At 35.3% G+C, this 13,619-nt stretch overlaps 1 protein-coding gene across 1 annotated transcript; it reads right to left on the bottom strand.

Annotated features, from left to right (window-relative positions):
• Positions 1-12,077: 12,077 nt before the first annotated feature.
• On the bottom strand, positions 12,078-12,632 carry LOC140446677 (uncharacterized). Its single transcript, XM_072539271.1, has one exon. The coding sequence runs from the start codon at positions 12,630-12,632 to the stop codon at positions 12,078-12,080; it is 555 nt and encodes a 184-aa protein (XP_072395372.1).
• Between the last annotated feature and the right edge of the window lie 987 nt (positions 12,633-13,619).

Below are 13,619 nucleotides of genomic sequence, written 5' to 3' on the forward strand. Positions count from 1 at the left end.
AGCTTCTGTATAATGTTATTTCTTGTACTCAACTTTTGGGCAGTTTTTGTTAAATGCTCTTTAAATGATAGCGTTCTGTCTAGTGTTACGCCCAGATACTTCGGTGTTTTGTTGTAAGTGTGGTATTTTCAAACCGTATGTTGAGTTCCTTTCCAGCAAGTTTATTGTTCAGGTGAAAGCAACTAACTTCTATTTTGGATGCATTTGGTTGAAGTCGCCACTTGCGAAAATATTTGCCCAATTTATATAAGTCCTCCGTCAGAACTTCTTCAGAAGTTTCTAGTATTCTGCATCGTGTAGTGAGGGCCCAGTCATCGGCGTATCCGAACTTTCTTGACTGTGTTTCCGGCATATCTGCTAGGTATAAGCTAAATAGTAGTGGAGAGTTCACTGACCCTTGTGGTAGGCCATTCTTAAGTTTCTTTAGTGGGCTGATATCTGTGACCATCACTACTTGAAACATTCGGTCGTTGAGCTTGCTATCTATTAGGCGTGCTATTGATTTACAGGGGATTGCATGGAGAATCTTGTATATAAGGCCCTCTCTCCATACTGTATCGTAAGCTGCCGAGAGATCAATAAATGCCGCTGAAGTTTTAAGTCTTCTTTGGAAACCCGCTTCGATGTAGGTGGTGAGTGACATTACCTGGTCTGCACAGCTTCGTTCTGGTCGAAAACCCGCTTGTTCGACTGGGATCACCTGGAACAGTTCTGTACTGATTCTATTATATATAAGCCTCTCTAATAGTTTGTAGATGGCAGAGAGAAGCGCAATTGGTCTGTAGTTTTTTAGGTTGTCGGCGGGTTTGCCTGGCTTTAGTAGAGCGCTTTAGTTTTTGTGGAATATTTCCAGTTTCCATGATGTCTGTGAAAAATCGAGCCAGCCAAACTTTTGTATTCTTGCCACAATTTATTAGGAATTCAGGGTGAATATTATCAAATCCTGGTGCTTTTGCTGGCTTAACGTCTTTAAGAGCCTTTGATATATCTTCGCTGGTAAAGGGGAGGGAATCTGGCTACAACTTTAATTTTTAAAATGTATTTATCTTCTTTTAACAAAATATAAGGTTATGTAATAAATATTTCATAAAAACAAACTTTGTTTAATATTAAAACGGCAATTGAATATATGTATATTTTAGACCTAATTTATCATGGGACACACGTGTATTCCACGCTATGCGAGTAATCCAGGGTTAACAATAGTTTTTTACAAGGTCAATGGAGTGCGTCGAGACTGAGAGCCAAAAACTATTAGAAAATTAATATTAATATAAAATAATATATTAATAAAAATATTTGGTATTTTTTGAATTTCTTGTCATAAATTGTATAATAAGATAGTCGGGATTTAGAAATTTTGCATATTCAAGTTTTAGTTATAAATAGAAATTATTCTTTCCTATAGCTACCAAGGTTACCTTAAAACAGTTTAAGACGATAGAAAATATAATGAACTAAAGACGTTCGTGATAGATCTCGTAGATTAATATAAGAGTCAGATGAATTTATTGAAAACTACAGAAAGAAACTAATAAAACAAATATAAAAGATTAAAAGAAAACAAAAAACACGCTACATTTAAGCTGGTTTTATACTAAATTATTAATTAAAGTTATTATTTTAACTAACAATCTCTTAATATTACGCAAATTGCCTGTCTTGTCTTAATACACGTGTCTCATCGTTGTAATACCCCCTTACATTTTTACAAACTCATCTTCTACTTCTTTCTATGCCGTCTCCATTAATGGAGGTTGGCGACTACATTTCTAAAAGTTTCTCTGTCTTTTGCAACGTGGAATAATTCGTCTACAGTCATGTTTATCCAGTCTCTAATATTTCGCAGCCATGACTTATTCCCTTTTTGCCATCGACTATATCCTGCATGGTGACCTGCAGAAGACTATATTTATCATTCCTCAGTATGTGTCCAAGGTATGCAGTCCTGCTTACTTTTATTGTTCTCAACAATTTTTTGTCTCGGCCCATCCTTTTCAGCACTTACTCATTAGTGATCCTGGTAGTCCATGGAATTCTCAACATTCTCCGGTATATCCAAAGCTTAAAGGCTTCAAGCTTCTTAACTGTTTGCACTTTTAACGTCCATATTTCTACCCCGTACAACAGTTGGGACCAGACGTAACATTCAAAAACCTCAGTCTCGGCGCAGTATTCCGATTGTTGTCAATTGCTTGAATTTTAAGAACGCTGCCCTTGCCATTTCTATTATTCGTACCGTGATCTCTTGGTCTGAATCTAATTCTGTGTTGATGTGAGCTCCCAGATATTTATATTTTGTCACTCTCTCTTATTGCTGTCCACCAAGGGTGTTGTCCACATTAGTTGTTCATTATTTACTGGACTCCTTGATACTATCATAAATTTGGTCTTATCTGTGTTGATGTCAAGTCCCATTTAAATGCATTCACTATTTATTGCATCTAGTAAAGTTTGTAGTTTTTCTATACTCTCAGCCATAATTACCGTATCATCTCCAAATCTCATGGTGTTAACGATTGCTACACCAATTCTTATTCCCTGTTTTCTTTCCCATAAGGCTTTTCTGAATATGACCTGTGAGTACACGTTGAAAAGCGTCGGAGATAAGACGCATCCTTGCCTGACCCCTGAAGCGAGATTTCCTCTCCTGCTGTGTTGCATTTGTGTTACATAACGATTCGCCACAAAATAATATTTTTGGTATTCCTGAGAATTTACGTTACTCGACGAAAGCAGAGGCATATTACATGGATGGTACATTTTAATATGCTTCAAAATTTTTCTTGCAATTATTTACCATCCGTAGCTGATTAAATGGGCATTACGTGTCTTTTATATTCTGTGTTCTTCCCGACACACCCATTGAAATCTATATCGCGGTTTTTACTCAATTAATTCGTTGCTTCGAAGAAGTTGGTGTCATTTTAAGTCCATCAAAAAATGTGGTTCAAAAACTTGGTTTTTGAACCACATGGCGATTGAAGCGATAGTGATATCATAGGAACCGAGACGATGTAAACTCGTCGTAAATAACAAAATAATAGAACAAGTGATGGAAACTGAATACCTGGGAACAAAACTGTCAAGCTACGAAAAAGTGGAAGAGGAAGTACAAAAACGAGCAGCAGGATGTCTCAACAACACAATCTGGAGAAACAAATACCTCACAACGGAAACGAAAACCAGGATATATAAATCAACAATAAGACCGATAATGACGTACACAGCGGAAACAAGAGCAGATACGGCAAAAACACAAAGACTACTGGAAACAACAGAAATGAAAGTCTTACGAAAAATAACAAACCAAACTCTAGAGACAGAATAACAAATGAGAAAATACGGGCGAGATGTGGTATAGAGGAAATAAACGCGTGGACCAAAAGAAGAAAAATGGAATGGAATTAACACATCGAAAGAATTACAGAAAATAGAATAGTACGAATAGCAAGAGACAAATCGCCAAATGGAAGAAGATCATTGGGATGACCGAGGAAAATATGGTCAGAAAACATCAATTGAGGCTAAAAACCGAAGTAAAACAGGCATTTTGCCTATTTATAAAGTGGGAAGAAGGAGAAGAAGAAGAAGAAGAAAAACTTGGTTTGGTAAACATTTACAGAAGGGCAGATTCCAACGGCAAGTGGCTGCACCACTTATTCGGTTTGCCATTTTTAAACCCAGAATGAGACTGAGTCAATACAACCAGTGTTGACATATAGGTCAGAGACATGGACCATTTCCAAGGCAGATCCAAGGAAAATCTCCTGCTTATATTTAAACGAAGGATCCTGAGAAGAATATTTGGTGGCATCTGTGAAAATGGTGTTTGGAGAAGGAGGTACAACTACGAGATATATCACAGATATAAACATATGTTTGGTGGTACAGACGTAGTATCCTTTATAAAAATAGGAACACTAAGATCGGCAGGACATCTGGCAAGATCACAGCAGAACAACCCTCCTAGAAGAATCCTTATGTCACAACCTGTGGGAAGTAGAAGTAGGGGTAGGTCAAAACTCAGATGGAGGGATGGTGTAGATGAGGATGGTAGACAAATAGGCCCAGCAAACTGGCAACAGTTGGCAATGGATAGAACTGACTGGCGTAATAGACTTGGAAAGGTCGAGACTCTTATATAGGGCTGTAGCACCAATGATGATGATGAATGAGTCGGCGATTGTTTTGTCCACGATTTCATGCGGATATCCCTATCCTGCCTTCATTTATGAAAATTGCCGATTAATATGGTGGCGAACTACATAAGTAATGAGTCTATTTTCCCTCTAACTGTTTGGGCATCCCAGTCTAGCCATATACATTTAACCACAAATCCATGCGAATCCTTTCATCCCCATTTTCCAAAGGTTTTTACCATTCTCATCCCCTCACTTTTGTATTTATGCTTCGACAGTACTAAACAATAGTGTACATCAAACTGCAGAGATTACATGTACACATATTAGGAAGGTCAAGCAGGCTGAAGACGAATTTGTAAAATTTGTGTCATACAGTTAACATAAATATTTATACTGTAAATAAAATGTTTCTTTTTTAAAATTCTACGCTAATATTATTATTATTATGAAATTCAAAACTCATTTTTTTTTAATTTCTCACCTTAAAAAATTAGTAAATACAGGGTGGTCCTTAAGTAATTGTACAAAAGAAACAGTAGACTCTACACTTTTAAATATTACGATTTAAGCCAACTTGATTTAACAAAATGTTGATATTAAGAAAGATACAGGGTGTTGAAGTAGAAATTTCAAATTTTATTTTTCGTTATAACTTTTATGTTTATAACCATTTATATATACAAATTTATAACTGGGTGTTTTTTAGTACAAGGAATTATAATTGAATGCAATCTTTAATGTAGCTGATAGAGTGCGCCACATATGCTACCTATATGGCATACATTTTGGATTAACTTTTTTGCTCTTCATGTTAGCGCTACTTTTGTAAAAAAACTATTAGAGATACATTATTTTAACAAAAAAAAAGGTATACTTTTTAATAACTTCAAAACTCAACAGTTTTCGAGATAATTGCATTTTATAAATCATCTGCATAATAATTCTTATTTGTGATATTTGTGCGGTACAGCACAGTGAATACCTGTGGATAAGCATAATTGATATCCGAAACAGACAAAATCTTAACCACTCTTTCGTAATAGAATAATATTTACGGACGAAGCTACATTTACAGGCCATGGTTAATTTAAGCAAAAATCATTTCTGGGATATTGAATATCCTCATGTAAGGAGAAACAGGGATTTTCAACATGAATTTCAAATAAACATATCGTGTGGAATAATTGGTAATCATTTTTTAGGGCAATGCGAGTTACCTAGTAATTTGAATGGTAAAAACTATTTATTTTTTACAAAATGATTTTATTGATTTGTTAGAAGAATTGCCATTAAACTGAAGGCAAAATACATGGCTTATGCAAGATGGTGCACTACCACATTATACGAGGGCAGTGAGAATATACTTAAGGACCAACTTTCCTTAACGTTGAATTGATCGTGGTAGTGATTTTTTTTGGCCACCACGTAGCCCAGAATTTAATCCGCTCGATTTTGGTGTATTCTTCTTCTTGATGTGCCTATCTGTTACGAATGTTGGTGATCATCATGGCAATCTTTATCTTATCTGCAGCAGCGCAGAAAAGCTGCACAGATGTTGTATTGAACCAGATTATGAGGTTCTTAAACCAAGATGTTCTTCTTCCTGGACCTCGTTTTCCAAATATTTTTCCTTGCAGGATGGCTTGAAGGAGAGCATATCTGGATTCAATTCGCATAATATGTCCGAAAAACTGTAACTTTCGAGATTTGATGGTGGTCAGTACTTCTCGATTCTTATTCATTCTTCTGAGGACCTCCTCATTTGTGACTCAATCAGTCCACGGGATCTTAAGCATTCTCCGATATAGCCACATCTCAAATGCTTCCAGTTTTCTGCACATATCTTCGTTCAAGGTCCGCGATTCAACACCATAAAAAAGGACAGAGAAGACGTAGCATCGCAGCATTCTTACTTTTTGTATCAAGAGAGAGGTTGTGACTCTTGAAGAAGGCCCCCATATGATTGAAGGTGGATCTAGCTTTTCCGATGCGTGTTTTAATCTCCTGGTTGTTGGTCCATTCTTTAATTATTATGGTGCCGAGGTAGTTGTAGTGCATCACTCTTTCTACAGGGGATTGGTTGACGTAGAGCTGACCTTCTGTTATTCTTTTCTTGCTAATTATTATAAGCTTTGTCTTCTTAACGTTTATATTGAGTCCATATTGTTGACTGTAATACGTGATTTTGTTCATAAGAACTTGTAGGTCTTCTAAGTTGTCCGAAAATACTATGGTGTCATCTGCATATCTGATGTTGTTTAATCGGTAACCATTTAGTTGAATACCTTTTTCAGTTTCGTGCAAAGCTTCGATAAATATTCTTTCAGAGTACAGATTGAAGATTAGAGAAGAGACAATATTGACTTGCCTCACTCCAAGCATGATTTTCACATAGTCAGTGTGTTCACCTTCAACTCTGAAATTTGCTGTCTGATTCCAGTAGAGACTTCTAATTATTTTCAGATCTTAGTTGTTTCTTTTAGTATTTGCATCATCTTGGCGTGCTGTACTCGATCAAACGCTTTTCTTATCAACCAGACATGCGTATACGTCGCAGTTGACGTCTCTGCATCTCTGGAATAAGACTTGTACTGAGAACAAAGCCTCTCTAGCGCCAACAGCATTTGTGAACCCGAACTGGTTGGTGGAAATTTGACTTTCACACAGCTTGTAGATTCTCTTATGAATTATCTTTGGGAACAATTTTAGGAGTTTTAAATTTTTAAACTAATGTTTGTATTTTGAGAAAGATTTCCGAAGTGGAAATTGAAACGTCAAAAAATGTACTTTAACCTTTCATTGTGGCTTATTCCCATTTAAATAGTAATTCATTTTAGGAGATGACTCATGACGCTTTTAGTACGGCAATCTTCGCATTTTTTGCCTCCTGATTTTTTGGAAGTGCAATAAACTCAGATTTTAGCCATTCTGTTGTTATTTTCCAGAGTTGTATATGTTATTGGATATATTTGCGATTATTGCTATTGATTCGTTGTGTTGTATAATTTTATTAATTAATATTGTTAATAGTTCTGTCATTGCTGCTCCACAATATTTTAGTAACTCGTTTGGTATCCCATTTTTACCTGCTGCTTTTCTGTTCTTTAGGTTTTCAAGTATCTTCGGAACTTCCTGTACATTTATATTAAGTTCTTTATTTGTGGTAATTTCTGGTGTTTCAGGTTCTAGTGTCGTTTGTTCTTCCTCTGCATATAGCTTTTTTAGGTAGTTAATCCACGTATTAGGTCATGTAATGAGAAATCAAGAACGCCTTCTCCAGCTGATTCTCCAAGGGAAAGTAAATGGTAAGAGAGGACCGGGAAGAAGACGCATTTCCTGGCTTCAAAATTTGCGAAAGTGGTATAACACGACTACCACTGAACTGTTCCGCGCTGCAATAAGCAAAGTGAAGATAGCCGTGATGATCGCCAACGTCCGGAACGGATAGGCACTTTAAGAAGAAGAATCCACGTATCCCTTTGTATGTGTTTTGGTTCTATTAGTTCTTTTACCCCCGTTGTTTGACCCCTTATGAGGCGCCATATTTCCTTTTGCAGACCGTAAAAATCATGTTCCATTTCTTTCGAAAAGTTTTCCCAGTGATAATTTTTTATTTTTCTTACAAGTGCATGTGTTTCGTTTCTAATTGTCTTGTCATTAAGGTATGCCTCTTGTGTTTTGGTTGACATGTATTTCAGGTAAGCTTTTATCTTCTCTTTACATTTTTCCTTTATGTACAAAACCATGGAGTTCTTCGACTTGGGAACGATTTATTTTTATTTATATTTCTTTCACCAAGAACTTCTTTGGACGAGGTTAATATATTAGACCTAATTTTTGCCCAGATTCTATCATTTTCTGTGATATATGTATTTCTGCTTTTTGGTTATTCTCCATTATTTTCTGTGACATATGTATTTCTGGTTTTTTTTTGGTTATTCTTTTTTGGAATAGGTATCTGGTGGAGTCATCCTGTAAGCTTTCGACTTTTATCTTTGTGCTGTATTCTGATGTTTTTTTATCACATATATGTTTTCTTTCGGATTTTGCACAATACAAATTTATAATCGCTTCCTATTTCTGCTGATCTTAGTGCTCTTACCAATTAATCCAAGATTTGAGGGGTCTGTAACTCTCTATTCAACAAAATATAGTCTAACATGGATATTTGTCCTCTACTGTTTTCAAAAGTGTATTTGTATTGTTCTTTGTGAGGGAAAAATTTTAATTCTTTGTAAGCAAAAATATAAGAAAATATCTCTGAATAGGTAGTTTAAGATTATTTTTGACACAATAAGTTTTTGATTTGTCGAATTGGTCTCTATTTGCGAAAAGTACGATAATAGATGTGACATTACTGGTTCAAGATCAAAAGGTAATGGCATAATAAAATTATTGCGGTCTTTTTCAGTTTTACTGGATACAATATTAATTCTTTGGTTACTATTTTCTACATTTTTCTCAAATATATCGTTCATTATTTTTTCGTGAAGTTCCTCAAGTTTATTTTGCCAAAAAAAAGGTAACGATATTTTTGTGAGATTTATCTAGTAATTCCGTATTTGACGTTTCAATTTTAGAAAAATCGTTATTGATTTGATTCTATACAATTTGATAAAGTTGTCAAGTTCTTTGAAAATCCTTTCTTTATTTTTTTTATTATCGTCTTCCTCGTTTTGATCTGTCTCCGTTTCGTCTCTATTCGATGCACGTAATGATATTTTTGATTGAAAGTTTTGCACAATCCTTGAAATGGTTAATCTTTATTATTGAGAGGACATCTTCATTTCTGTTTATTTTTCCTGGGCGGTGTTCTGTTTTATAATTGTATTCTTCGAGTTTTATTCGCCAACGCCCTAAGCGGCTTCCGGGATCTTTTATCGAGCAAAGCCATGAAGTGGTCGATAATCGGTAATAAGAGTGAGTTTACGGCCAAAAAATATGGTCTAAAGTGTTTGACTGCTTATACAATAGCGAATAATTATCTCTCTATAGTAGAGTATTTTGTTTCGGCACTGCATAGTGTTCTGGAGGCATATGCGATTGGTAAATCTTTTCTTATAGGGCACTGCGATAGAACGGCTCCAATTGTGAATGCATTAGCATCAGTAGTAAGTAAAAAATGATTCTTAAAAATTTGGATGTATAAGAATTGGGTGTGATATTAAAATATTTTTGAGGTAATTAAAGGATTCTTTGTTACAAGATAGTAGCATAGAAGAAATATGCTACTTCTTTTTCCAAAAAATCACATTTATCTGGCTGTATTTTCAAATTTGCTTTTCGTAACCTTTTAAATACATCTGTTAGTCGTGTCATATGGTCATGAATAGTTGATGAATAGATTATTATGTCATCCATATATACTAAGCATCTTTCGTTTTGGATTCCTAAGAGGATGTTGTCCATTACTCGTTGGAAAGTAGATGGAGCAGTCATTAGTCCGAATGGTATGCGAACAAATTCGTAATGTCCATTTTTAACGGAAAAGGCTGTTTTCTGGATGTATTTTGGGTCAATTTCAATCTGGTGAAATACAGACGCTAAATCTAGGGTTGTAAATATTGGCATTTTCCTGGTTGGTCCAATAGTTCTGAAATTTGTGGTGGTGAATACCGGTCTTATACGGTAAGTTCGTTGTGCTTGCGATAGTTAATAATAGCTCGCCATTTTTGTTTTCCTGCTACGTCTATTTTTTTCGGTACAACCCAAATTGGGGATGACCAGGGGGAAGTAGATGGCTGAATTATTCCTTCTTGTAACATTTTATTAATTTGTGTCTTTACCTCTTTCTTATGTATTAAAGGATGATATAAGGATATCTGTAAGATTTATTAAATATAGGTTTAGCGTTGTTTGTTTCGATTTTGTGTTTAATTTCGTTTGTAAACATCAATTTGTCGCTTTCTAAATAAAATATATCTGCATATTCAGTATAAATGTCTAGAACTAGTTCTTGTCCTTCGTAATTTATAGCATTTTTCATATAAAAATGCGTGCATGTCACAATTTATAGAAAGTGACGTCACCTATATTTAAAATTTCCAGAACGCCAACCTTAGAGTTCAAATTTTCCTAACACAGCTAATAATACGAAACCCATACGGAACTGCTCGATCTTTAATAGGCGTCAACATGGTACAATAATCAGAAAAATGCAATCATCATTATATTGGGAATTTGGGATTAAACGACCAAAAACATTTATTATTAATAATATAAATTTTATGAAATTACACTTTAAGTCCATAAAATAATAATTTTAATTAAATATATTAGACAATTGTACGCAACTGATATGGGAATAATTCAAATTTTTTGACAGTTCAGCATGTGGCAACATTATTTAAAGTATTGCCGCTTTTTTAGAGTAAGAATTTTGTTTATGTTTTGATTTCTTACACAATTTGATCATAATATATTATATAAGGTAAAACCAGGTGAGATGCCGCACCTTTCTTCTCACATTAAAAAAATGAACATAGGTTTAACCTAAAAAAAGATTCTAATCTCCAGGTTACTGGTTGATCATTACTTCAACGCATATCCCATATTAATAAATGTTGTGTAAAAGGGTTTTTTGTGTATTATCGGAAAACTAAAGAAACTTATTCTGGCCATCTTACCCACCTGGGTGGGTAAGATGCCGCACAAGAGTAGGGATAGATGGTTTATGGAAATTAACATAAAAAAACAGTCTACACGTTATTTTTTACAAAAATAAAACACTTACAATTTATTTGTTAGTTTTAATTTGTTTTTCAATTCTGCACGGCCACACATACTACACCTTACTTCATACAATGTGCAGGTTTTATGCATCCATCTATCACACTTGATGCACTCAAGCCAATCTGCGTTAGATTTCGTTGTGTTATAATTTTCATAACACTCTACACAAACATTACTGTCGTGCACCGACTTGTCCTCACTTGAACTTAAAACAAAGTCAGACTCAGATGAAGAACTGTCTTCTTTTCGAGCATATTTTTTTTCTTTTCATAGCCTCTTACATTAGCATCCTTTTTTTATTACTATTTTCAGTTTTCTTCCCTTTAGTTAATTTCTTTTCTTTATCTTTTTTTTCTCGCAACAAGAGCCAAGCGTTTCTTGGTTTTGTTAGCTATTACTTCTGGCGAGGTTAATACCTGAGCTGACTGTTTTCTTGAAGATGGCTTCCTTGAAATAGGTGTGGGAATTGGGGAAACCTCGAGAAGGAGTTTTGTCGGAGTTGACTTCCCCCGCAAACACGGCAAGTTATCTTTTATGGGCGTGACGATGATTGTAGTGACGATGGTGTGGTCAAATCTTCTTTACCCATTAAAAAATTCTCAGTGGCTACGTCTTGGTTTGCAAATGCTTCTTCAAGTGTTGCATCAGTGACAGCGGAAAGATCAGTGACAGTGGAAGGATCAGTGACAGGAGAAGGATCAGAACTGGTTGATGGGACAGGAATTTCGTCTTCATCATTTGATTCTTGGTCAGATGGTGCGGAATCATATTCTGTCCTTGCGAGAAATGCGTCTTCGGGAATAGCTGAAGGTTTAAAAGGGTAGACTCCACATGCCCTGAATCCTGAAATACCTGTCTGCACAGTTGCAGATTTTGACCAAGCTTGAGCAAGCAGTTCTCCGAAATGACGCCTCTCCAATTTCTTTCCAGTTTTAGCGTTTCCCCACTCGCTTGCTGCGTGTCTGTAGTGGGCCTTTAAGGGCTTAAAAAAGGACCTGTCGAGTGGTAGTAAATATTGCGTGGTGTGGCTTGGTAGACATAGAAGTACAATGTTCGTATGTGAGCCATGACCATCTAAAAGTAACAGACACTTGCCCGGTGGTTTTCGTGGTAAAAAGTGATCTCGAAACCACTTCATGAATATATTTTCATCAATGTAGGCTGATTCCTTTCTCATTTCGATAGCCGCTCCTGCGGGGATTAATTCTTTCCAAATTTGTTGTTTTTTGACACCTTTAAAAATACAGAAAGGAAGAAGAAGGCACCTTCAGCATTCGCGCAAGCTACCACTGTTACCGTCTCTCCTCTTTCCGTTGATTGTCTGACATGTACATCGCTGCCTTTTTTAGCCACAACAATGCCAGGTTCATTATTTAGTTGTAGGCCTGATTCGTCTACGTTCCAGATGCTACCAGGTTTGTTGATGAGGTGGTGTTCAGTTAACGTTTCATGTAAGAGCTCGAAGTATTCCTTGCATTCCTTCTTGTTCATGCCTTCTGCTCGAGCATTGGATAATCCTTGAGCTTTGCGAACCGAAAGAGTACCATTCCTTCTCATAAACGACTTAAACCAATCTGCACCAGCAATTCTTTTTGCTTTATTAAAGTTGTGCTTTATACCCATCGCCTCAGCAAGGTTAAAGGCTATTTTCCTTACAGCTCTTCTTGTAGGCGCAAATCCACGAATTTGTAATGCATTAATGTGTTGGACCAATTTTCGCTCAGCGTCATAACCAAGCAATGGTACAGGACCCATTGCTTGCTTTAAAAAATTGTTTTTTGCTATTCTGTTTCTTAAGGTTTTTTCTGGAACACCGGTCGACTTTGCAGCTGATCGGATACTGACATTTTGGTTCTATATAAGATTTATGGCAGCATCCAAATTAGTTTGGGTCGACGAACCTCTATTTGATACTCTTTTATAATTAGTTGGCATTTTCTGCAACAAAACAAATATATATATATATATATATATATATATATATATATATATATATATATACATATATATATATATATATATATATATATGGTATGGTATATATTAATGGTATTTAAAACTTTAATAAATAATAATAATAATAATAAATAAATTAATTTAATTACTTTTAGCTGCTGCTTCTTTTTAAAATAATTATAGTTTGGTATTAACCAAAAACATTCAAAAAAGATATGCAGCATTTCACCCAGGCTTACTAGCGGCATCTCTTTCTACAACAATGGGAGAGATGCCGCACGCTATTTTTGTGTTTCAAAATTGCTTATTATTGTCGTAACTTAACGAAGTTATTCTACAGGACAAGTACTAGATACATAATAATCTTGCAGCTATCTATTATTTACATTTCTTTAGTTTTGCATATTTAAGTAAAAATCAATAAAATGTTTAGATACTTACAATATGGTAAAATGAAATTTTCGAATACACTGATTCAGTAACTCTAACCACACATCCGCACAACATACAGCTTTGCTAGTGACTAATGTACTGTAGGCACATTTCGTTGATGACACTTCAAGGTACTTCTAGAGAGGGGGTGCGGCATCTCACCCGCCGCGGCATCTCACCCGGTTTTATCTTATTAATAAATTGTATTTATAAATACATATTAAATTTAGGTTAATAGCTTTAAAAGTAATTATTGTTGCGTATTGTGATTGTTTTGATCGCTTTTTTTTTTCATTGCTCGAAAAAGCAAACAAAACCCTCGAATGGGGTGACAAAGGAATAAATGTGGACGGA

The sequence above is a fragment of the Diabrotica undecimpunctata genome, chromosome 7 (assembly GCF_040954645.1).
Source record: "Diabrotica undecimpunctata isolate CICGRU chromosome 7, icDiaUnde3, whole genome shotgun sequence".
Taxonomy (NCBI): Eukaryota; Metazoa; Arthropoda; class Insecta; order Coleoptera; family Chrysomelidae; genus Diabrotica; species Diabrotica undecimpunctata.

Excerpts from the sequence above, each read along its gene's own strand:
- LOC140446677 (XM_072539271.1), bottom strand. The coding sequence starts at position 12,632 with ATGGGTCCTGTACCATTGCTTGGTTATGACGCTGAGCGAAAATTGGTC.